Source organism: Drosophila simulans, chromosome 2R (assembly GCF_016746395.2).
Source record: "Drosophila simulans strain w501 chromosome 2R, Prin_Dsim_3.1, whole genome shotgun sequence".
NCBI classification, from domain to species: domain Eukaryota; kingdom Metazoa; phylum Arthropoda; class Insecta; order Diptera; family Drosophilidae; genus Drosophila; species Drosophila simulans.
Genome location: NC_052521.2, coordinates 7,256,921 through 7,278,836, shown reverse-complemented (window position 1 = coordinate 7,278,836; position 21,916 = coordinate 7,256,921). Strand labels below are relative to the sequence as shown.

At 46.0% G+C, this 21,916-nt stretch overlaps 3 protein-coding genes across 12 annotated transcripts in view; 1 reads left to right on the top strand and 2 right to left on the bottom strand.

The window, feature by feature from the left end:
• Positions 1 to 14,527, top strand: part of LOC6733795 (myocyte-specific enhancer factor 2) — a 44,715-nt gene extending 30,188 nt beyond the window's left edge. The window contains exons 4-12 of one of the 10 annotated variants that reach the window (XM_039292394.2): positions 6,152 to 6,545; positions 7,388 to 7,591; positions 8,372 to 8,690; positions 9,041 to 9,139; positions 9,255 to 9,391; positions 9,462 to 9,634; positions 9,733 to 10,148; positions 10,546 to 10,614; positions 11,174 to 14,527. In XM_039292394.2, coding sequence (XP_039148328.1) covers positions 6,492 to 6,545; positions 7,388 to 7,591; positions 8,372 to 8,690; positions 9,041 to 9,139; positions 9,255 to 9,391; positions 9,462 to 9,634; positions 9,733 to 10,148; positions 10,546 to 10,614; positions 11,174 to 11,319 — 1,617 coding nt within the window. In that variant the 5' untranslated portion in view covers positions 6,152 to 6,491 and the 3' untranslated portion in view covers positions 11,320 to 14,527. Of the gene's footprint in view, positions 1 to 6,151; positions 6,546 to 7,387; positions 7,592 to 8,371; positions 8,691 to 9,040; positions 9,140 to 9,254; positions 9,392 to 9,461; positions 9,635 to 9,732; positions 10,149 to 10,545; positions 10,615 to 11,152 lie in introns of all 10 variants that reach the window. The other 9 variants (XM_039292395.2, XM_039292399.2, XM_039292400.2 and 6 more) reach the window with 9 other exon arrangements.
• A 5-nt stretch (positions 14,528 to 14,532) lies between these two features.
• Positions 14,533 to 17,131, bottom strand: LOC6733793 (electron transfer flavoprotein-ubiquinone oxidoreductase, mitochondrial). Its single transcript, XM_016167747.3, has 5 exons — positions 16,735 to 17,131; positions 16,398 to 16,624; positions 15,770 to 16,341; positions 15,258 to 15,707; positions 14,533 to 15,193 (listed from the first exon to the last, which is right to left on the bottom strand). Exons 1-5 carry the CDS (start codon positions 16,760 to 16,762, stop codon positions 14,656 to 14,658), a joined length of 1,815 nt encoding a protein of 604 aa, XP_016026753.1. The 5' UTR covers positions 16,763 to 17,131; the 3' UTR covers positions 14,533 to 14,655.
• A 414-nt stretch (positions 17,132 to 17,545) lies between these two features.
• On the bottom strand, positions 17,546 to 21,676 carry LOC6733792 (FMRFamide-related peptides). Its single transcript, XM_016167746.2, has 2 exons — positions 21,542 to 21,676; positions 17,546 to 18,867 (listed from the first exon to the last, which is right to left on the bottom strand). The coding sequence occupies exon 2, from the start codon at positions 18,865 to 18,867 to the stop codon at positions 17,824 to 17,826; it is 1,044 nt and encodes a 347-aa protein (XP_016026752.1). The 5' UTR covers positions 21,542 to 21,676; the 3' UTR covers positions 17,546 to 17,823.
• Positions 21,677 to 21,916: the final 240 nt, after the last annotated feature.

The following is a 21,916-nucleotide window of genomic DNA, read 5'->3' as shown; positions in this document are numbered from 1 at the left end:
GCCTCGCTATGTTGATTCCAGTTATTCCCTTTCAATTGATATCATTCGATGTTTCAATTTCTTTTCTTGCGATTTAATGCTGAGAGTGGCTGCCATACACTCGGACGGGCGAGCACGCACACACAAATACTATATACGCTCGCTGATAAGCGATTTTCGTATCAATATTGAGGGCCCGCGAGAACCGTACTCCTCCGGCGAAGTTCAAATCCATTTCCCTGCTATCAAGTTCTTTTGCATGTAGTTTTTATGGCCGACCGACCGACCAACCGACTAACAGACTGATTGACTGGCTGGCTGGCTGATTGGCGAATTTGCTGATAATTGTCTGCACTTTGTTTCAGCCAGCAGCAAATGCACAGTGAATTATATTTTCTCTTATCTCGCCTCAGCCAGCTGGACATGCGTGCAATGCACTTTGACACCTACGCAGGATCATAGGGGGGGTCGCGATGGGAGGGGTAGGGGATTTTCGATACGATCCAGGGGGCAGTGGGTTCAAACAGCAAACAAAGCCATTCGATGGCGATAATCACCGCAGATTTGCCGTGGACTTAGCCACGGCGATCGCCGATAAACGATAACGGTCATTCGGCATTGCAGAGCCTAGATAACGGGACCCCACCTCCGATCACGTTCACGATCACCATCATCAACCTCCGAGATCTTGAACACTATTTGGTGTAGTCACGTTTGGGTCGCGTTTGTATTTTAAGTGTCCCACCAATAGAGAATTATAATATTATGGTATGTATTTATTTACCTAAAGGTTAATAAGTTAAGAGAAAAATAAATATTTTAACAGTTTTTTTTTTTACTTTCAATTAGTTTTTAAATTCAAACATGATATACGATTCTGAAAAACTGCAAGAAAAACAAAAAATTCAATTCATAAAGGAAAACCCAACCGACATCTTATCAGGTCAAAATAATTTGTTGGCAAATTTTCAACGAAAAATAGTTGAGTTACGTTTGTTGTTGTCGCTTTCGGTGCTTGATAAAAAATTCGCAATCAAAATTTGTTTTATTTGCTCGTGTTTTTTGCGGCCACTATCTGCCATCGAGAGCGAGAGTCTTTCTTATCACACGTGCGCATGTGAAGGTGCCCAGGCTCACTGACAAGCCACATGAAGCACAATCTGGTCGATGTATTGGTGTAGTTATTAAAAAATAAATGTTCCTTTTGCCATTTGCCGTGTTTGCGGCTCTCGAGTGTCTGTGATAATTATGGTTATTGCCGCCGCGCTCCCCCACATATATAAAAATAAAAATAATAATTATTAATATTATTATAACGATTTCTCTCTGTTTGCGCCTGTGTTTTGGTTTGGCACCCTCCCCCACACTCCTCCCGTTTTTGCGGCTGTGTAGGTGCTGGCGATAAGATAGAAGTGCTCTAGGTGTACTTCTAGGTGACTCGGGGCCCGAGAACTCAAATTTGTTCGACTACCTTAACATGAGACGCGTGTTTCGGGGCGAAAAACAAAAACCTTGGATTCTTTGCTTTCGCTGGCATTTCTGCAATCGAAATTGTTGATAAACGCGGTGCAGGAAGGGAGCCAGATATCGCGGAGCCAATGCGATTGCTTGCAAAAATATTGGAAATCGAAGTTTGCAGATATTTCACTTGCTTCAAACAGGCACATTTTTTATCTCAAAAGTATTTTTCATTTGCCTTTAGCATTTACCACGAGCGCGGTATTCACAAAATGTGTGTAAGCTGTGGGTAATATTTAAATATAAAAGATAAATGTAAATGTTAATAAGAACAATGGTAGTTTGTATGACAAGTGCATTTTAGTTTCTCAACTCAACAGTTTTTAAAACCTATTCTTCAAACTCAATCCTATCCTTATCTCTTCGCCCCCAATTGGTATTGATGGCTATCCCCAGCATCTTTGCTCGTAATTTACTGTTCTAAACTCAACTTCCGACCGCCCCCGAACACTACAGAGAAGTTCCGGCTCATTGGCAGTACGCAATGACTCGTTTTCATCGCGTCTTAAAGCGCGCGCGTGTCTTTAATTAAGTCAAGATTTATAACCGGGGTCCCAGGAATGCGTTAACTGCGGCACATTAACAACAATAACAAAAGTCGGGGACATTGACGGATCTGATCTGGCTGATGAAAAGTGAAAGTGAGCTGCGACCAAGGAAGTCAAGACAGCCCGAAAAGCGCAGAGCTAGTGAATTAAGATATCTAGAACACTCACTGGCCAGGCAAACGTGCGTATGAACCCACGTAATGGTTATTATTTGAAATGGAGGTGATAAATTCGGAGTTTTTTAAACTTGAAATTTGGCCGGTCAGCAGCCATAAAAACGGAATTTATGAAAGGTCTCTCGTTCGCGATCTCAGTCGCTCTAATTGAGGCTGTAAGCTCCAGACGGTGAGAGATTGCATTCAGATCGGCTCATCTCATTGCGATCACAACTGGTTTTGAATCGGTCCGGGGTTCATTCCTCCAAAATACGGAAAAGTTTAACATTTGCATAAATTTGGCCGCAGCAAATGCTAATTGAGCGCAATCAAGGCGAGCAACAAGTTTTCGCCTTTTAATGCCCGCTCATCGGAGAAAAAGCCGCAGAGCGTGATTCACTAAATCAAATCGATAATGTCCCCGCCTTTGTTGGCCCAAACAATTAGGGAAAGCGCAAAGTTGCTAAGCAGAAGGCTTCCCTTTTCAGTCCGGTCCAACTGAGAAATTCGGAAACGGAGGAATTGCAAATCAGAGGAGCTGGGCAAAACACCCACATTCTTGAGATTTGTTCTTGGCCATTTGCCTAATGATGCCGCCGCAGTCTTTGGGCCAATTAAATGGAGAAGCTGGCAAACGTGTGGCGGCAGTTTGCTTCGTTTTAATTGCCCGGCCACAAGACAAATGTCTTGACATACATCCACCAATGGAACAGACTCGGCACATCCTTCCTACCTTCCTGCCTTCCTGCCTTACTTCCTACCTTCATTCCATTCGTCCTGCTGGCATCCTGCTCAAGTGCCGCCTTTGCCGTTGACCCAGTGAAATGCAGCAGCCGCAAATGGTAGATTGTTGCAATGAAAACCGTGTTAAGTTCTTTTGTCCCCGGGCCACGGATGATTCCGCACATCCTTTGTTTTCTCGCCACATTCCGTTGCGGTGATTAGTCTACTAGGTCTCTTCGCCCATTTCTCTCAACTTTTTAGCCGCAATTAGTCGAATATTTCTGCTGCCATTCTCGATTGTTTTCGCAGAGACCCACACCTGCACCACTTGAAGTGCCGCTTGACTAAACAAACACCATTGTGTGCCCATTACTATACTATGTATTCCCCGCGAATGACGTGACCAATTGATTTATAAAGAGTTTTCGGAAACTTGAAATTTTGGCCAGATTAGATACTAGTTGAGCTTTTTTGGTGCTACCGGCCGCACAAAATGCAGATTTGCGATAAAACGATCAGTTTGGTTAGTATGATTGATGATGGTGGGAAGCGGACCATTAGCTATTCGAAATCAAACTATACGTAGCATTACTGACCATGCAAGCTAAACATATGTGCTGGAAAAACTCCCTAATGTCTTAGATACTTTGATTAAAGATAGCAGCTCACCGAAAAACTCCTAATCGTGAATTGCTTTTTACTCACATTGAAGTAATGAAAATAAATATAATTTGCTTTCAATATCTATAAATATTCTGTCTGTTTAAACAACCTCGCCTCAACTGCACTCAGCTGACATTTAAAAACACCCCACGTTTGTCTGCTTTTCAGCAGTAGCCAAAGCAGCGGGAGTTTAATTCAATTGCAGACGCTGATAAGTATGCTACAAAACAGGACAAATTCGTAATTTGAGCACTTGATATCCTGCTGCTGACTGCCACATGGCCTTGTGTTTGCCACCACCCCATTTTACGCCCTTTTCCTCTTACAATTGCTGCAATGACTCTCGGAGTCACAGACGTACACGCAGACACACTCGGTGGCATGTGGCAATTGGTGAATTGACTCACTTGCGGTGTGATAAGTTCGCAGCTCTTGTTCGGCGGCCTTAATTATTCATCTCTTGGATTGACGCACTTGCTGCACAAGTTGGACCTCGGCTACTTATCGGCAAACTAAGCATCCGTTTGCGGTGGCTCCCGCTGGAGTGGAACACACAAAGCCACTCAAGAAGTGACTAAAACATGAGTTACTGCCGGGGGCGTTCAATCGCAAGTCTATTCCGAGATAATCCCCTGAACGGCAGTCACAAAATGGTGAGTGGCACGTCCTAAGCGGATTAGGTGTCCTTTAATTAAGGCCCAAGTGCTTATCCCGAACGCAAACAGCAGCAAACAAGGACCGCAATTTGTCCTGCTGGATAGAATTTTCGAAAATCTAATATTGATTACTAAACGGATAATTATTGATTGTTTGCGGGGATAGGGGTATGATGTGTACGCCACTGCGTATACCTAATACCCTATCTTTTATTTCCATTTGGAGCAACACTTGTCCGTGGTCATGCCATTAAATCTGTGAAAGAAAGTCATCGGGCGGCTTTTTTCACTCCGCGTTGTCTCCGACTTGGGTTGCTATCGAATCAAATGGTAGCGTCATCAATATCATTATCGATTCATTCCTTATGCCCGCTGCCTGCTTCCATTTCGTTTCTTTTCCATATCAATAATGAATGTTCAAGTCACCGAATACAAAACTCACGCATAATCATGGCGGGTCGCCCCAATAAAAGAAAGGCAAATGGGAAAATGTATCGAATTTGTTGAGTGTGTCCTCGCTTCTGCGAGAGTGTGGGTGTGTGTTGCTGTAAGTATGAGTGTGTTTGCTGGCTGTCACACATATTCGTCAAGGCTAAGACCCCACTCCCCACTCCCCAGTCCCGCAACGTCCTGTCACAACCCATTTCGCCCGTCCACCCACAATGCCACCACCCTCATCCCGCTGGCTCAGCTGAAAGCTGAAGCATATTGCGTAGGTCGCTGCGTGAGTCGGCGAAAGTGAGCGGGGAAAGCGAATCGGAAGGGAAAAGGAATGGAACGGCAAGGAAAGGAAAGGAAAGAAAAGCGTTGCCAAGGCACTTGTTGTTTTTGTCCCAGGTCCTGGCCAGAGGACAAACGACTGGCGAAGACGGGAAGGGAAGACCAAAACGGAGGCAAGTGAAATTTATCCGCCTCGATTTCCTTTTTCCGAGGCACGGAGAATAAAACATGCTTTCTTGTGGAAATATTCTACATCACTGGGGGACATCATATACAAATTCCATATATATTCCATTCCATATTCCATTTATATAATTGGAATGCACATGATAGTTAGCATTAACTTTTCTTATGAAATAATACATTTTAATAAACCTCTGAAGCGCATTAAAAGCCATTTCATCAGCTCCGAAATCAAACATTTATATAAATAGATATTAAAGTCTTGTGCTTATTTGTGTACCTGTCGTACCAATAATTTCTTTCCGATTGTGTATCCCCGTTTATCTGAGTGATTGAATGGCCCGACGCAAAGGAGCAGTGAGGGGTCCTGCGTGTGTTTTTGCTGGCTCGCGTTTGCCAGCCACGTGCCGATGCCGCAGAGGGAAAATGGTGGAAAGCTGTGGGGAAAGTGGGGAAAGATATGGAGACCCAGCTTCCGCCGGTGCTCTTGAGTGTTCTCGTTGCCCCAGGCAAGCGAAATAACGGGATCTAGAGTGCCGCTTCCGTTTCCGCTTTAAAACAGTTTGCGAGTAAACTTGTTGGCACATCCCTATCGATTAGGTGCGTGTGTGGTGAGCCCTGGCAGAGGACATCAAAGGGATAGATCTAGGGTCCAGGGTCTTCGGCGGAGGGACAGCGCGAACTTAATCATGCGTGGGGTCAGTCGCCATCAATTAAGTGAAGCCCAGCTCATGAAATAGGTCATCGTGGGCGATATGTAGTACATATGCGAGCACAAGTTGCTCTTCATCTTCATTAGCGGTGCATTGAACTTTCAGCGCCAGTGGAGCGACAATGGAGCAAGTTGACCGCAAATCCTTCCCCGTCCATCTGGAAAACCCTTTTGAAGTCGCCAGCTATGTGGGTTAAATGGTCAGCCATGGGTTAACTACTCCCGCACTCCCACTCCAGCTTGTTTAGCCAGTCAATCACTTATCGCTTCTCTCCTCCTAATCTCTCGTTTCAGTTACCTGAGGACAATTTATACGGAAACACAATTATATAAAATTATATACACAACTATATACAAGTAGAACTTGCCGTTTTAACAAGCCGTCCACTTATAAAACAAACATAAGGGATTATATATAGACAACCTATATAAATATGCCCCACGTCTGCCACGCCAGGAAGAGCCACAGCAATCCGCAGGGCAGCAACTAACGGAGTTTTCCCGCCAGCTGCCGGAAATCCAGTAGCAAATCCAGCAAACCAGCGACCCAGTCAGCAGGAATCAGCCAGCCGAGCCGAGCACAAGGACACCACCATCTCCGTTTCCATCGCAGGAGGATAGGAAATCTGTTGCCATGGGCCGCAAAAAAATTCAAATATCACGCATCACCGATGAACGCAATCGGCAGGTGAGTGTCACAATGTGTTTGCCAATCCGTAGCTATAATAATACAAATTCACTGAATATCTCTTGTTTGCCATCCTCGAAACAGGGGCTTCAAATTTGCCATGGCGATGAAACTTAATTAAGACGAGTGAATCGATTCATGGCTATTAAATTGAAATCAATTCTGAGTCGAGATAGCGTTTCATCATTAAAATGTAACAATGGGTATTCAGCGAATTAGTATATTGGATGAGACGAGGTGATTTAATATCTGATTAACGAGAATGATAGTGGAAATGTAATTAATTATTACATTTATAGAGGAATTATATTAAGGAATAACTGAGTAGCAACTGCTATGCATCCTAAGATTTTGGTCAATATTCACCTCTACAAAACTATCAAAATTTAAAGGCAGACATTTAAAAGCACTTTTGCCTCTTTAGCACGGATATAATTTTCCTTTGCCGTACCCATTTTTTAACTGTCGAGCGTGTGCCGTGTCATCGCAAGGTTTTCCCACCGACTTTTCGTTCCTTTCTGGCTGAGGCTACGTCTTGGCCAAGCCATAAACGCGTCATCGTCGAGCAGTGAAAAAAAAAAAAAAAAAAAAAAAAAACAGAACAAGGAACAGTAACAACTTGTTTATGGTGCTGCCCCTTTGGCCTTGACTCGGCCATAATCGATTCATTACCAACTACTAGGCAGCTAGGAAACGAGCAAGGGCCTGGGCCACTTTCCCACTTGGCCGGGCTACTTTGGCTAAGGCCATGCCTCTAATTACATTTTCGAACCGCATAAATATTTGAGCATGAGCAGTAATTGAACGCACTTCCGTTTCCGGTTCTCTTCCCGCCCGCACAGGTGACCTTCAACAAGCGCAAGTTCGGCGTGATGAAGAAGGCCTACGAGCTGTCCGTGCTCTGCGACTGCGAGATCGCCCTGATCATCTTCTCGTCGAGCAACAAGCTGTACCAGTACGCCAGCACCGACATGGATCGCGTCCTGCTCAAGTACACCGAGTACAACGAGCCCCACGAGTCCCTCACCAACAAGAACATCATCGAGGTAAGTTGGAGGGTGGAAAATTGGGCGGAAAATCGGAGGAAAGCGGCTCGAAAGGGAGCGCTATTATGCAAATTCAAGTGAGCCATGAAAAGCACAGCAGAACAGCAGCAGCAGGGAGCTGGAATGTAAGGGGAACATGCATGAACGTTGACAAGACCTACAAGTACCCTGTGGTTCTGTTAGCATTAGAACTAGAAGCAAGCATAAAAGTAATGATAACGTAGTAAATATGCAATGCACATTCCCCTACCCTGCTTTTCAGTACCACTTTGAAATGGTTAAATATAAAGTATGGCTTAGAAAACAATAAAAAAGGAATACAACGAATCTCCTTAATATATAAATCTGTTTCTGGGCATGTCAAATCCAATATCTCTCGCTAAATTCATACTCCCGGGAGCGCTGCAGACCTTTAAACAAACCCGTATCGCCTTTAGCAAGGATTAAGGCAATATCTTAGGGCGACAGCAACATTTGGCGGAGGGAGAGGTGAGACAAATCCGGCGGAGGAGATGGTGAAATGTCGCCAAAGTATTTTGCATTTCTAATGCGGCGTCGTCGTCTCGGTTTCGCCGTTCCGCCGATGTTGCTGTCCGCGCGTAAATGGTTTTGTAATGTTAATGCTGCAGGGGAGCGGAGGAGGGAGCAGGACAAGATTTGCATTTACATAATTTAGCACAACAATGCGTCAAGTGGCCCGAGAGAGAAGATCCTCGGGCAATTATCACGTCACTCGTTGGACTTCGCTTTCAAATCTGTCCGTTCATTTTCGCATTGCAGAAGGAGAACAAGAACGGCGTGATGTCGCCGGACTCGCCCGAAGCCGAAACGGACTACACACTCACTCCGCGAACGGAGGCCAAGTACAACAAGATCGACGAGGAGTTCCAGAACATGATGCAGCGCAACCAGATGGCCATCGGTGGTGCTGGTGCCCCTCGCCAGCTTCCAAACAGCAGCTATACGCTGCCCGTTTCTGTTCCGGTGCCGGGATCCTACGGCGACAACCTGCTGCAGGCCAGTCCACAGATGTCCCACACCAACATCAGCCCCCGTCCATCGAGTTCGGAGACGGATTCAGGTGGGATGTCCCTGATAAGTTAGTACAGTGTCTCGCGCCGGCTGCACACACATTTCTATCTATCTATCGTTGGTTCTGTTCTTTTCTGGATTTGTTGCCTTCGTTTCTCTCTGATCTGATTCGATCTGATCTAACATGATTTGCATGCTTGCTCGGAACTCTAATACTCTAACTCTTTAACCGTGCTTTTGTTTTTTTCTGATATTTAATTTCTTTAATTTCCCTAACCCACTCACCGCCATCTAACCAAGTTGCGTGCGAAGTTCTGTATACCATATACTCGTAGATATATAAATATATATGTTTAGCGATTGCAATCCGGTCTAAACGTGTGTTTGCATACTCTTATCTTTTCTTTGGCTCATCAGTCTATCCATCGGGTTCCATGCTGGAGATGTCGAACGGCTATCCGCATTCACACTCGCCGCTTGTGGGATCACCGAGTCCTGGTCCCAGTCCTGGCATAGGTGGGCATAAACATTACTCCTTCTCCTTTCCCCATCTAACCCACATCACCTAACTTACTCCATCGCCGTCTCAATCTGTGGTAATGGTCCCCAACTAACCGAAATCGTCTTGCAGCCCACCACTTGTCCATTAAGCAGCAGTCGCCGGGCAGCCAGAACGGACGAGCTTCCAATCTAAGGGTCGTCATACCGCCCACAATTGCGCCCATACCGCCCAATATGTCAGCGCCGGATGACGGGGGATATGCAGATGTGAGTACCCCACACATATAGTTTCCATAATTCGGTTTATCCTTATCCTTGTTTAATCCCGTGCCCTTAGCAACGACAGAGCCAGACATCGCTTAATACGCCAGTGGTCACGCTGCAGACGCCGATTCCCGCCCTCACGAGCTATTCCTTCGGGGCGCAGGACTTCTCCTCATCCGGCGTAATGAACAGCGCGGATATCATGAGCCTCAACACCTGGCATCAGGGCCTGGTGCCGCACTCTAGGTGAGCATTCCTATACTGGGATTGGATTCACATACAGTTACCCCAATATGTTACTTTTGATTGGTTGTTAACAACGTTGGTAAATCTCTGTTTTTTAGTCTCTCGCACCTGGCTGTCTCGAATAGCACGCCGCCGCCCGCCACCTCCCCCGTCTCCATAAAGGTCAAGGCTGAGCCGCAGTCGCCGCCGAGAGATCTTTCCGCCAGCGGCCATCAGCAGAACAGCAATGGTTCCACGGGCAGCGGCGGATCTAGCAGCAGCACCAGTAGCAACGCCAGCGGAGGAGCAGGAGGCGGTGGAGCCGTCAGTGCAGCCAATGTCATCACGCACTTGAACAACGTCAGTGTCCTGGCGGGAGGTCCTTCGGGGCAGGGAGGAGGAGGCGGAGGCGGCGGCAGCAACGGGAATGTGGAGCAGGCCACCAATCTTAGCGTACTGAGCCACGCGCAGCAACATCACCTGGTCATGTCCAACTCGCGGCCCTCGTCCACGGGCCACATCACACCCACTCCAGGTATGCTTTTGATTCTCGCACCTTTATGCTCTCCTTTCCTTTGTTCTTTGACTTCTCCCTCGTGTTTGAAGGATTTCCGCTTGCGAAAATTGCTGCCGTTTGTCTACTAATTTTTCTAGACTCGCAAATTTATAAAATATAAAATGTTAATCTTTATAGCGGCATGATTTTAGTGCTTAACGCTCTTTCTTTATCTCTCTGTTAACATTTAATTTCCTGTGCCCAACGGGCGTATACTTAACTCACGATTACGTATACGCCGCGTGGTCCGTCGAGTTTTCGTTTTCTCTCACTTGCAACCTGCCGTTCTAATATTGTTACTATATAATACGATTGTCTTTTTTTGCATTAACCCACAACGACAACGACAACAACTACAATGTGTGATAAAATTTAGGGCATGATAAGTATGAAGGATATCCGTACCGCGCGCTAATGGGACATAATCCTAGATGGAATTTTGCCGGTAAATTGGCCACAAACGAAATACATTAAATACATTCAGAAGCACACACACATATACATACACATATACAAGCATAAAAACACCTATATATACGCATACATACAAAACTATAGACCACTTCTTGTAAATGCAAAAAGATCTCGTTTTTAGAAACCGGGGGGCAATAGAAAAAACTTCAGTTTGATTTCGTCTTAGTTTCGGGAGCCTTAAAGATTGCAAAATCCAAAAGAAATTTGGTTTGCCTGCCTTTCGTTTTGATTTTTTTCTACTAACCACACAACCAAGCGATTTCCTGCTAACCAGAAACACCACCTACAGTTTTAGAAGTCCCTTTGAAATATAAATCTAAATTCACGAGCCGTAAGAGACTTCTGAAACTGCAGGACTCATAATCACAGACACAAGCTCACAATGGTCAGATGCTGAATGCCCGAGTGTCTGGCCACGCCCCGCCTGCCCTGAATGCCCTGAATGCCCGTCCGCCTGCCTTTGTCATACACATGCGACCATGGATCAAATCAAACTAATAGCTTAACAGACTTCATTATCCTTAATGCAGGTGCGCCGAGCAGCGACCAGGATGTGCGTCTGGCAGCCGTCGCCGTGCAGCAGCAACAGCAGCAGCAACATCAGCAGCAGCAACTAGGCGACTACGATGCCCCCAACCACAAACGGCCGAGAATATCGGGCGGATGGGGCACATAGCCGGCACGAGCTGCTGGTAGCAGCCACTACAAGCCACATCACAACAACCACACCGGCTGCAGCAGCGTCAACGGCAGCAACACCAGCTGCAGCACCAACAACACCATCACCAGCAGCAGCAACAGTAGCAGCAGCAGCAACAAGAAGCCGGCGGAGTGCGACGACCTGGTCATGATGCCGCCACCGCCCCGTAAGGACATAGGTCGCAGCTCCTACAGCCTCCTGCAGTCCGGCTACGACTGCTATGGCCAGCAACTGGCGGTGGCCTACGGAGCGCAGCAGCACCCATAGCCCCCGCGTCCTCCGTTTCCGGACCAGTGCAATAGTTGAGAGAGGAAACAGGAGGCAGTTTTGTTTTGTTTTCGGATTAAGCGAACAGTGACAGTGTCATATCTATAGTTATTGTAACTTAAATGAATTACGATTACACACCTACGGTAATAGTTATAATTTTAAATTATAAACGCAGAGCTGGCGGGGCTGCCGCCGCGTCCTGCCGAGAAATTTGAGCAGGTTAGAGTGTTGAGCTGATTTAGTTTAGTTACAATTACAAATACAGTTACGAGTACGGTTAAAGTTAATGTTAAATCTAATCTTAGGAATGAAATCATGCAGACAAACAAAAAGCAAAAAACAAAAAACAAAACGGACGCGATTGATGGAAGAGCTCTTTATGCTGTACATATTTGATTTTAGTGTCATAAGTTTTAAACTTAGTTCGTAGGGAACTACGAGATACGTAAACCATGCAAGTCATACGATGAAACGATGGAGAAACTCTAAGCAAAACACAGACCCTCACGCAGATGTACTCAGTGTTCTATCATTATTTGTAATTCTGTGCAATTTATCGTCAATTTTTAGTTCTTTTCTGGAGGTTCTGGAGTTCATCATCGAACCAAATACGTTTTTTGATGGTTGGCTTAATTGATTTAGGCCGAGATCACAGCCTTGTGCAAGTACGCATACACACTTATGATTTAATTTAGTTCCGATTTAAGCGATTATTTAATAGACACTTTTCTCTTCATCTCTTAAGCGAAACGAAGTCATAATTTGTAATTTAAATTTAAAGTGGATTTCTATTCAATTTGAAGTGTTTCAAATTCTTGTGCCTAAGTTTTGTATTTTTTACATTTAAATGCAGTTTGTAAAACAACAACAATCGCAACAGCAACAACAACTCAACAAAATATAATTTAAATAAAATTATTCGAGCAATTTTTCGTTGTCGTTGACAGTTTTATTTGATTAGTCCATATCTTTATTTGCTCTCTGTACATTTCACTCGGCCATATATTTAAACAGGCCATATTAAACAGTGGGCGTGTCTGCGCCTGTGTCAATGTCAATTGCCCATTTCGAAATTGCCAATATTTGGCTAAGGGGTAAACGCGCCCGCCAATATTTGCACTGGCCACATGACCTGTTGCACTTTATACAGCAGCGCGAAAAGGCGCAAACAAAAAAAGAGTAAAATATTTTATGTATATTTGTATTTGTATTCGATATAGGGCTGCATCAGCTGTGCATATTTGAATACAGAGCGCGAAAATGCAGGCGAATGCAGGTGCAGCCGGCGGCAAGCATTAACAATAAGCAAACACACACTCTACAGGTTTCCCCATTGAACAAGCTTTACAACACCTACATATTTAAGCAGATTGTACAGATTCGAGCAGATCGAACGGATCGCTGCGAAATTATTATATGTACGTCACCAGCACGTGAAAGATATTTTCTAGCCATATACGATATATACATACGCTAATCAAGTTGCCGCGGTTTCCCAAACCGAAGCGCACTTTTAGGATGAGGCAGAGGAGTTACCCTGATCGATCCACAGAGCAGTCCAGTCCATTCTATCGCAAATGTTTTCCAGTAACTCCAAGACCGGCTAAATATGGCCTGCTCGTTGTTGGTTATATTATATATGTAAATGTATATGATGTACATAAGTATTATATGTGAATATCTGTGGGCATACTTGTTGCACCACTGAATGTTGTAACCCAAACCCCATGTTTATCCCCAATGGTTTTTATATGATTTGCAGAACCTTTCGGATTCTCCCATATCTATCGTTTTCATTAGCACCTCGTTCTGTTTATGTACATAGATCCTGCTAAACAACTTCACTGTGTAGTGTTGCCTTAAAAACAGTGCCTCTTTTTGATGAACAAACAGATACATGAAGATATAACTGAATGTTGTACCAATGTTGATTGCAAATGATAATGATAACGAACAACTTGATGGTGAAAAATTTCAATACAGGTGTTAATTGTGCTATTTAAGTAAGCGTAGATAAATCTGGTAACTGATATTAACCTAAACCAATCCTAGTGAAATCCCGAGAGAGATAACCTCCACTAAGCAGCACGTAATGTACAAAGGGGCGTTTCGATTGGCATTGCATGAGGAAGGCTTACCCAGAAACCCATATATGTAGTCTAGTTAAATAAAAGATGGAGTATATATTGCTAGGAGTATATATTTGAGTATATTCGATCGACGCACTGTACAGTTGACTGTCTAAAGGACGTCCTACGGTCACAGGGACCACTCACAGCACGGAAGTAATCCAAAGGTCGGGATCTGCACACAGATCGTCCAGAGTGTAAATTCGTATTCGCTGTACCTTTAGGATAGAACCTAGATAAAATGTTACACCTATGCACTGTTGTAATGAATGAAATTTATGTGGCACTACCCACAAGCATCATATAATAGTTATTCAAAGACTTGTGCTTGAACTCACTTAGAGAATATTGAGGGATCCAGTCCCGCGGCATATATGTATGTATGTTCAGCTAAACTCTAGATAGGTCCGGGAGTGATATGCGGATAGGCACCAGGATTAGGGAGCATTTCAGAGAGAGGGTCACCTACTTAAGTGTATCCATCGATGTGTCTGTTCTAATAACCATATACAACTAAATCGTAACTCTAAGCTAATGACATGCAACCGTTTTGGTGAAAAACAAGATAGTACATTATACATACATGCATATATATGTGAAACTATATAATGAGAAACAAGTTTTATCCGTGCACTGAATATGAAAGGTTTTCGAAATTGACAAATTGATTGTGGATTCAATATTTACCTATTAAGTTGGTGTTTTAAACAGAAAAACAAAAAAATGAGAACAAAACCGAACAAATGATAGTAGAACATTTTAAATAAAACCTTTTTGGCAACTGACTGTCTGACTTTTACTACAATTTTATTGCAACTTTAGGCTTACTTCCGAATCATAAGTTCAAATTCTCAACTTTAAAAACTAGTGAAATGCAATTGCGGTACACTGATTGGCTGCGATAATTATCCTTTCACATGCCGTTGTAGGCGGGACCGCCACCTCCCTCGGGCACCACCCAGTTGATGTTCTGCTTGGGGTCCTTGATATCACAGGTCTTGCAGTGGATGCAGTTCTGAGCGTTAATTTGCAGCTTCATGTTGCCGCCCTCCTCGTTAGGCACGTACTCGTACACGCCAGCGGGGCAGAATCTCTGCTCGGGTCCCTCGTACAGCGCCAAATTATGGTCCACGGGGATGCGGTCGTCCTTAAGGGTCAGATGGGCGGGCTGGTCGCCCTCGTGGTTTGTGCCCGTCAGTGCCACCGAAGACAGCAAATCGAAGGAGATCTTGCCATCGGGCTTGGGGTAAACAATGGGCGGGCAGGAGCTGGCTGGCTTCAAGGACTCGTGATCCTGGGGACCGTGTTTTAGGGTCCATGGTTCCCGACCGCCCATGAAAATGGAGAAGCCACTGAGCACAAGACCACCGTACAGGCCCAATGGATTGTGGAATGAAGGGTGCACATTGCGCACACTGTACAGATCCTTCCATACAAAGGAGTCCTTGATTCTAGGAAAGATCATTTCGGTTACCATATGTTGGCTCTATTCTAGCTACAAGGCTATAAACTTACTTCTCCGCATAGCCTGTGGGTTCCACACCAGCCGTCGATTGTGCGTTCGCATTGATGGCTTCAAAGGCACTTTCCGCCGCCAGCATGCCGCTCTTCATCGCGTAATGGGAGCCCTTGATGCGAGCGACATTCAAAAAGCCAGCACTGCAGCCAACAAGGCAGCCTCCCGGGAAGGATAGCTTCTGTGGCAGACTTTGGAAGCCACCCTCATTGATGGCTCGTGCTCCATAGGCAATTCGAGTGGCACCCTCGAAGACGTGTCGCACCTTGGGATGCGTCTTGAAACGCTGGAACTCCTGGAAGGGACTGAGCCAGGGGTTCTTGTAGTTCAAGCCAACCACAAAGCCCACTGCGATGGTGGGTGTAGGCTCGTTCAAATGGTACAAGAAGGAGCCGCCATATGTGAAGCGGTCCAGAGGCCAGCCAATGGTATGCTCCACCAAACCAGGTCTGAAGAGGGAGAAAAGAAGATGAGGTACATGTTGTGTGGGTAACCTTGTTTAGTCACTCACTGATGCTTCTCGGGGGCAATCTCCCAGACCTCTTTCAGACCGATTCCGTAGGCCTGAGGTTCGCTGCCCTCGTTCAGTCCGAACTTCTGCATAATCTGCTTGGTCAGGTGACCACGGCAGCCTTCGGCAAAGATGGTAGTCTTGGCGTGCAACTCCATGCCGCGTGCAAAGGTATCCTTGGGAGCTCCGCTCTTGGCAATGCCCACGTCGTTGGTGGCAATGCCCTTGACACTGCCATCCTCGTGAAAGAGCACCTCGGAGGCGGCACAGCCGGGATAGATCTCCACGCCCAGGGCCTCCGCCTGATCTCCAAGCCACTTGACCAGGTGGCCCAAGCGAACTACGTAGTTGCCATGGTTGTCCATGGGCCAGCCCTTAAAGACTGGAATGGAGATGCGGCCGGATCCAGTGAGGAAGGAGAAAGTGTCCTTGGTCACGGGTGTGTTTAGCGGGGCTCCCTGCTCCTGCCAGTCCGGGATAAGCTCGTTCAGCGAGATTGGATCTATGACGGCGCCGGAGAGAATGTGTCCGCCAACTTCGGCGGCCTTTTCCACAACGCAGACGCGGATTTCCTGCAAGCAAGCGGTTGCTCACAATACTTCCGATGGTCATAAAGAGACTAGCTTACTTGATCCTTTTCCGCCGCCAGTTGCTTCGCCCGAATAGCCGCCGACATGCCAGCAGGTCCTCCACCCACGATCACCAGGTCCACCTCCTCGACGCAGCGCTCCATGTCCACTTCCGTCCAGCGCTCATCCTTCTCGCGGGGATTCAGTGTATAGTGGGTGGTTATCCTGGGATATTTGGCCACATCGGAGATGCTGCGCGCCAAGGCGGGGCTGAAGAGGCTACGGACTGGGTGGAGATAAGATCATTGTATAATCAGCCGATTTTATGGGTTTATGGGTCTATCGGCATCTTTGCGGTTATGTAATGCCTGCAATTTGTGTTCTGGGAACACTTACCTCTGTGCATTTTTAAGAGTGCCGACATTTTTCGATCCTTTTCCTGCTAATAGCGGTTTAACAGTGGGAATAGTTCTAGAGTTTCAGAAGTGCACCGTAAACTGTTCCTATTAACGTATGTATGTATGATGTTGTGTTTACTCCAATCCAAAACACAACACAAACAACGAGATCGGCGCAACAAGTTGGACTTTAGACCCGTCCACCAGATGACGTAGCTCCGTCCAAAGTTCGTTGGCAGTATTTACTGTTCGCTTATGTGTATTCAGCAGTCGAGATTACCAACGTGGAATCGAAATAAACTGATCAAACTAAAAAATTAAAGCTGTTTGGTTTCTATTCTCAAGCAGCGGTTTCTTATGCTTACAGCTGGGCGATAAGAATGAGTGGTACTAAAAATTACCACTCTCCGAGGACTCGAACCATCGTTATAAACTGGTATACACGAAATTCTAGCGATGTCACAAACCGGACCAGAGTTGTCAAGCATTTGAGAGTCGTTATTATTGGAACATGAAAAAAGTTTTTATTTAATTTCTGTTGGCATTCTAACTTATCTTTTTTAAAAAAGGAATTCAAGACATAGAATATATGATGCAAATTAAATTTAATTTAATAATGTTAAAATCCTAATTCATACTAAATAATATAAATAAGTGATAGATATAGAAATATTTTGATACTGGTTACAAGAGTATCCGATATTAAGATGTCCTTATTATTGTAGAGAACTCCAGATTATGACCAGTAGAGAAATTAATAATGACGATACAATATGAATATATACCCCTTAAAATAAAATCAGACGATACGAGTGCGCCATAATTTACAATAAAGCAATCTTTATTTAAAATGTTGGCACATGATTTTTTTCACGCCAATTTCAATTTCTTCAGTATTACACTAGATATATTTATAGATAAGAACTTCAAAGCACGGTGAATTTTTAATCCAGCCCATTCATTAAAAATTCATAGTTCAGGCATAAGTCAGGAGTTCGTGTGAGGAGTGGGGTATACGTATATCAATTTAGATCCTTGCGTACATTTGTCCATATCTATTTACAAGGAGGCGCCCCGCAGGACTCCTTCACTGGCCGAAGAACTGGTCCTGTTCCACACTCCCATCCTCCGTGGTGGTCGCCTGTGCGCCGTTCTTCACCTGCTGATCCTGCAGCTCCTGTTTCTTGAACAGCTCCGTCATGGCCTTGTCCACTGGACTGCGTTCGCCTGGGTTTCCTTGATTGGGCTTGGTTGGCTTGGACTCGGGAGCCGCCGGCTTCACGCTCTTACCGAATCGAATGAAGTTTGAGTCCATCTTCCCGGAACGCACAAAATCCTGCGGAGCGGAGCGCCCGAAGCGCATGAAGTTGTCCGGGCGACCGAATCGCATGAAATCCTGTTTGGGACTGCGAAGCTCCTCGTGCGGACTGCGTCCGAAGCGCATGAAATTGTCGGAGCGACCGAACCTCATGAAGTCCTCCGCCGGAGTGCGTCCGAACCTCATAAAATCCTCAGCAGGAGTGCGTCCAAACCTCATGAAATCCTGCTTGGGATCTCGACCGAATCTCATGAAATCCTGCTTGGGATCCCGACCGAATCTCATGAAGTCCTGCTTCGGATCCCGGCCAAACCTCATAAAGTCCTGTTTCGGATCCCGACCAAACCGCATGAAGTCCTGCTTCGGATCTCTGCCATACCGATCCATGGCTGCCCGCTTGGCCATGCCCTCCAGTTCATCGGATCCCCCATAGGTGCCCTCCGGTGGCAGCTGCTCCGCCTGCCTCTTGCCGAAGTGCATAAAGTTGTCCTGCACGGACCTACGCTTGGCCTCCAGCTCGGGATCGTACTTGTAGCGCGGTTTCCGGCCGTGTTTCTGGAAGTGCAGCACCACGGCGTTCTTCGAGTAGTCGATGCCTATCACGGAGATGGGGTGCCGGAACTCCAGCTCCGCTCTCTCGGTCTGATCGTTGCCGAGCAGTGCATCTACCAGGTCATTGTCCTGCGGAGAACTCACCTCGGAGTCAGCGTCCTGCAACGAGTTGCCCGCAAAGTTGGGCGTATCGATGATCTCGCTGTGGATGGCCGACTGCATCTGGTACAGGGCCAGCAGGAACATCAAGGCAATGCCCATCTGCAAGGATAAGAATGGAGAGAAGGCAGGATAATTATGAGGCGGCGGCAGCTCGCGTTATCTATTGCAACTTTAAATCACATTAAGACCGTTCGTTTTACTTAGGGTAACAGTAGCCACCCGCAGCCAGGACGCGCAGACAAAGTGTCCTGCTAATTAACCATCATGATATTTATGGCCAGATCTGTTGGGCCGGCGCGTAAAAAGTTAACCAGCCGCATTAAAACCACCACAATGGCATGCCACGACAATGGGCCCTCACACCCACTTAGCCACCCACTCAGCCACCCCCACTCATCCACCCACACTGGCATATAACCAGGTTTACAGGCATTAACACTTGTTCGGGAAGCCCGGCGAAGTGGGCGATGAGAGGAAGTGCCAGGGGAGCAGGGCAGTTGATGTATGGTGTCCGGACGAGGACGACGACGGCAGCACCATTAGAGATGCAAATGATTATGGCTTTTGGATATGGTGACGGCTCAGCCTGCGAGGCCTGCTCAAGGCAAGCTGATCCACTGAGTGCCGTGTCAGCGCATCGTGGACGTGGCATCTGCAACAGGTTGCAGCTGGCAGGTAGCAGGACCCAGCGGCACTCATGAGCATTCAAAATTGAAAAGCCAGGTCCATTGGGAATGGTGCAAAGGTGCTGCTGTACTATACTTTCTTCCCTCTGATGTGACTGTTGGGGTCACCAAACCCTTTCCGCCTGGTAATATTTCCATCTTGGCTAAGACTGCTGAATGCAAGGTATTCAATCAACTGATGGCACAACTTTAACATTAGTCATTAAATTTTAGTTACCGCTTTAAAATCTGGGCGTCAGCTTTCTGCAAACCCTGTTAACATGGGGATATGGCTAACAAATCTTCAGGATAAATGCCACTTTTTCGCTTCTCAACCCATAGATAATAATTTTTATTATCTGCCAACTTTATGTTTATCATTATTTACTTTCTTTCGTTATGGAAAATATTGAAATGTGTTTTGCAAAGGCTGCAACAAAGTTGCAGGAAGAGGAAAATCAGGGGTTTTCCCAACCGCCAGCCAGCCAGTGGCCAATTAGCACTTCTGTGCCGTCGATGTTTGAGTGCTCCGTTTGGATACATTAAAAACTTGCCCAGACAACTCACAACAAAAACTTGACCTCCAAGTCCAAGTCTGATGAGCAGACTTCGCAACCACGAGCATTAACATACTTTCGGCGGTACTCGCTTAATTCGATGTCGGGGCAATCAGAGCCGCATTCAGGCAATCGAGTGTTCAAGAGTGCGAAGACGATGGCCCAGACAAACCGTCTAAAGATTTGCATACGCACTGCTCAGCTGAGATTTTAATGGCCAACAGTTGGAGTTGCAGTTGCATGTGCATTTGCAGGCTGCGATTGCAACAGGTGAGGGAAACTCAAGGGTCCCATAACATAAAAGAGGAAACTAGTCAAGCGTCGTTTAATTTATGGGCTCCAACTGGATGTGTTGCAAGACCCACTGCCGCGGCCAAAATATGACAGACAGCCTCTCCAGAGGCAAGGAGTCAGCGAATTTGAAGTGGGTAGACAACAATTGCCAAACGTCTGATTGATTTGCGATGCCGAAATGTGCATTTAAAATTCATAAATGTGCCGCGCTGCCGCCTTATTTGTTCTGGGCAGAAGGCTAAAAGTCGTCGGAACAAGGAATGGGAGGTATCAATAACAAACTCGTTAATTCGCTTAGCCCGCCCAGGCAAGATGGCAAATGGAAGACGGCAAGATGGCAAGTGGTATATGGAAGATGAAACCCGGGATTCGGGGCAGGCCTAAACTGATTTGCATGGCATATGCGATACGTTTGATATCTTTGAAGTAGCTGCCCTGGCAACACCTCCAGCCGCCCGTCCGCACTACGCATCCTGGATTTGCAGGATTCATGCATGCGGAGCACATTAACCGTGGCGGGGCATTTAAATATCATTTGTCAGGCTGAAGCTGCAAATGTGGGACACCTCGGGAGACAAATGATGGGCTCGCGGGGCATTTCACTTGTCCACTGTCGGCGATAAATCAAAAATTGCACACGCTTCGCTGTACGGCTCTTGGGTTCTTGAGGTCCGGCTGTTAACACCACCATTTCCGCATTTTGCAGCGCAGGTGCGAATGCAAATGGAAATCTAGCTTCGCCCTGGGACCCAAAAGTGCACTCATAAATATTTCAATTTGCCTTCATTAACCGAAATAGCTGTTGCCATTCCCAGTGTCTGCTGGGTACGAGGAAAACTATTTCCTGGTTGTTGGTTTTTCCCTCACTCCAACTAATTTTCCAGGTGGGACGGACAGTCGAAAAGTTGACAAAACCGAATTAGTTGGCGTTAGTTTGGCAAACACTTTTGGTCCAATTAAAAATTACCCCGATCTGGGGATTATAGCATATTATTTGACGCTTTTACGAGGCAAACTTATTAATGTACACGAAACGGAAATGTCAAACCTCATATCCTCATATCCAACTCTATGTATTTACTCGAATACTATCATAGTAACTATCCTTGGTGGCATAGTTGCCATTAGGCGAAAGTTAACAAGTGATTTTAGCTTTAATTTAAAGCAATGGCCACTAATTGGCGGTTGGCTTTTCCAAAGAATAGTTCGATTGCTTAAGGCTCAGCACTGTTTTCACACTTTTCGCATGGCACTCACCTCTGAAACCTGTGCCCTTACTAGGAACTAGAGTGAATTCGGGGGTCTGGGGATCCTTTTGGGCCGCACACACACTTGTTGCCCGCTCGAAGGTGGAACAGTTCTGTGAGGATGTTTGGCGAAACATCCTGTTTTATATGCGGTGCGTCCTTTGTGCTGGCGCCCAAGGAGGCTGATGTTGAGGTGCCTGCGAGTGGGCGCGCGCAACAAGTGCTGCGGCAACATGTTGCCAGAGGACATTCAATGGCACTGATTTCCGCTGCAGTTTTTTTTGTGCTTTCCGAGCGCGCTAGTCAGCACCACAGATTAGCAGCTGTATTCGGGGCTGAAAAAAACCTTGACAATGTCGCCAAATGGTCGCTGGTCAGCCGCTGA

Bases quoted from the DNA above. Each gene is read 5' to 3' on its own strand.
- LOC6733793 (XM_016167747.3), bottom strand. From the start codon at position 16,762: ATGTCGGCACTCTTAAAAATGCACAGAG. The intron at 15,708-15,769 runs GTGAGTGACTAA...CTCCCTCTTCAG, and splicing joins ATTGCCCCCGAGAAGCATCA to ACCTGGTTTGGTGGAGCATA. The intron at 15,194-15,257 runs GTAAGTTTATAG...GATCTTTCCTAG, and splicing joins CCCACAGGCTATGCGGAGAA to AATCAAGGACTCCTTTGTAT.
- LOC6733792 (XM_016167746.2), bottom strand. From the start codon at position 18,867: ATGGGCATTGCCTTGATGTTCCTGCTGGCCCTGTACCAGATGCAGTCG.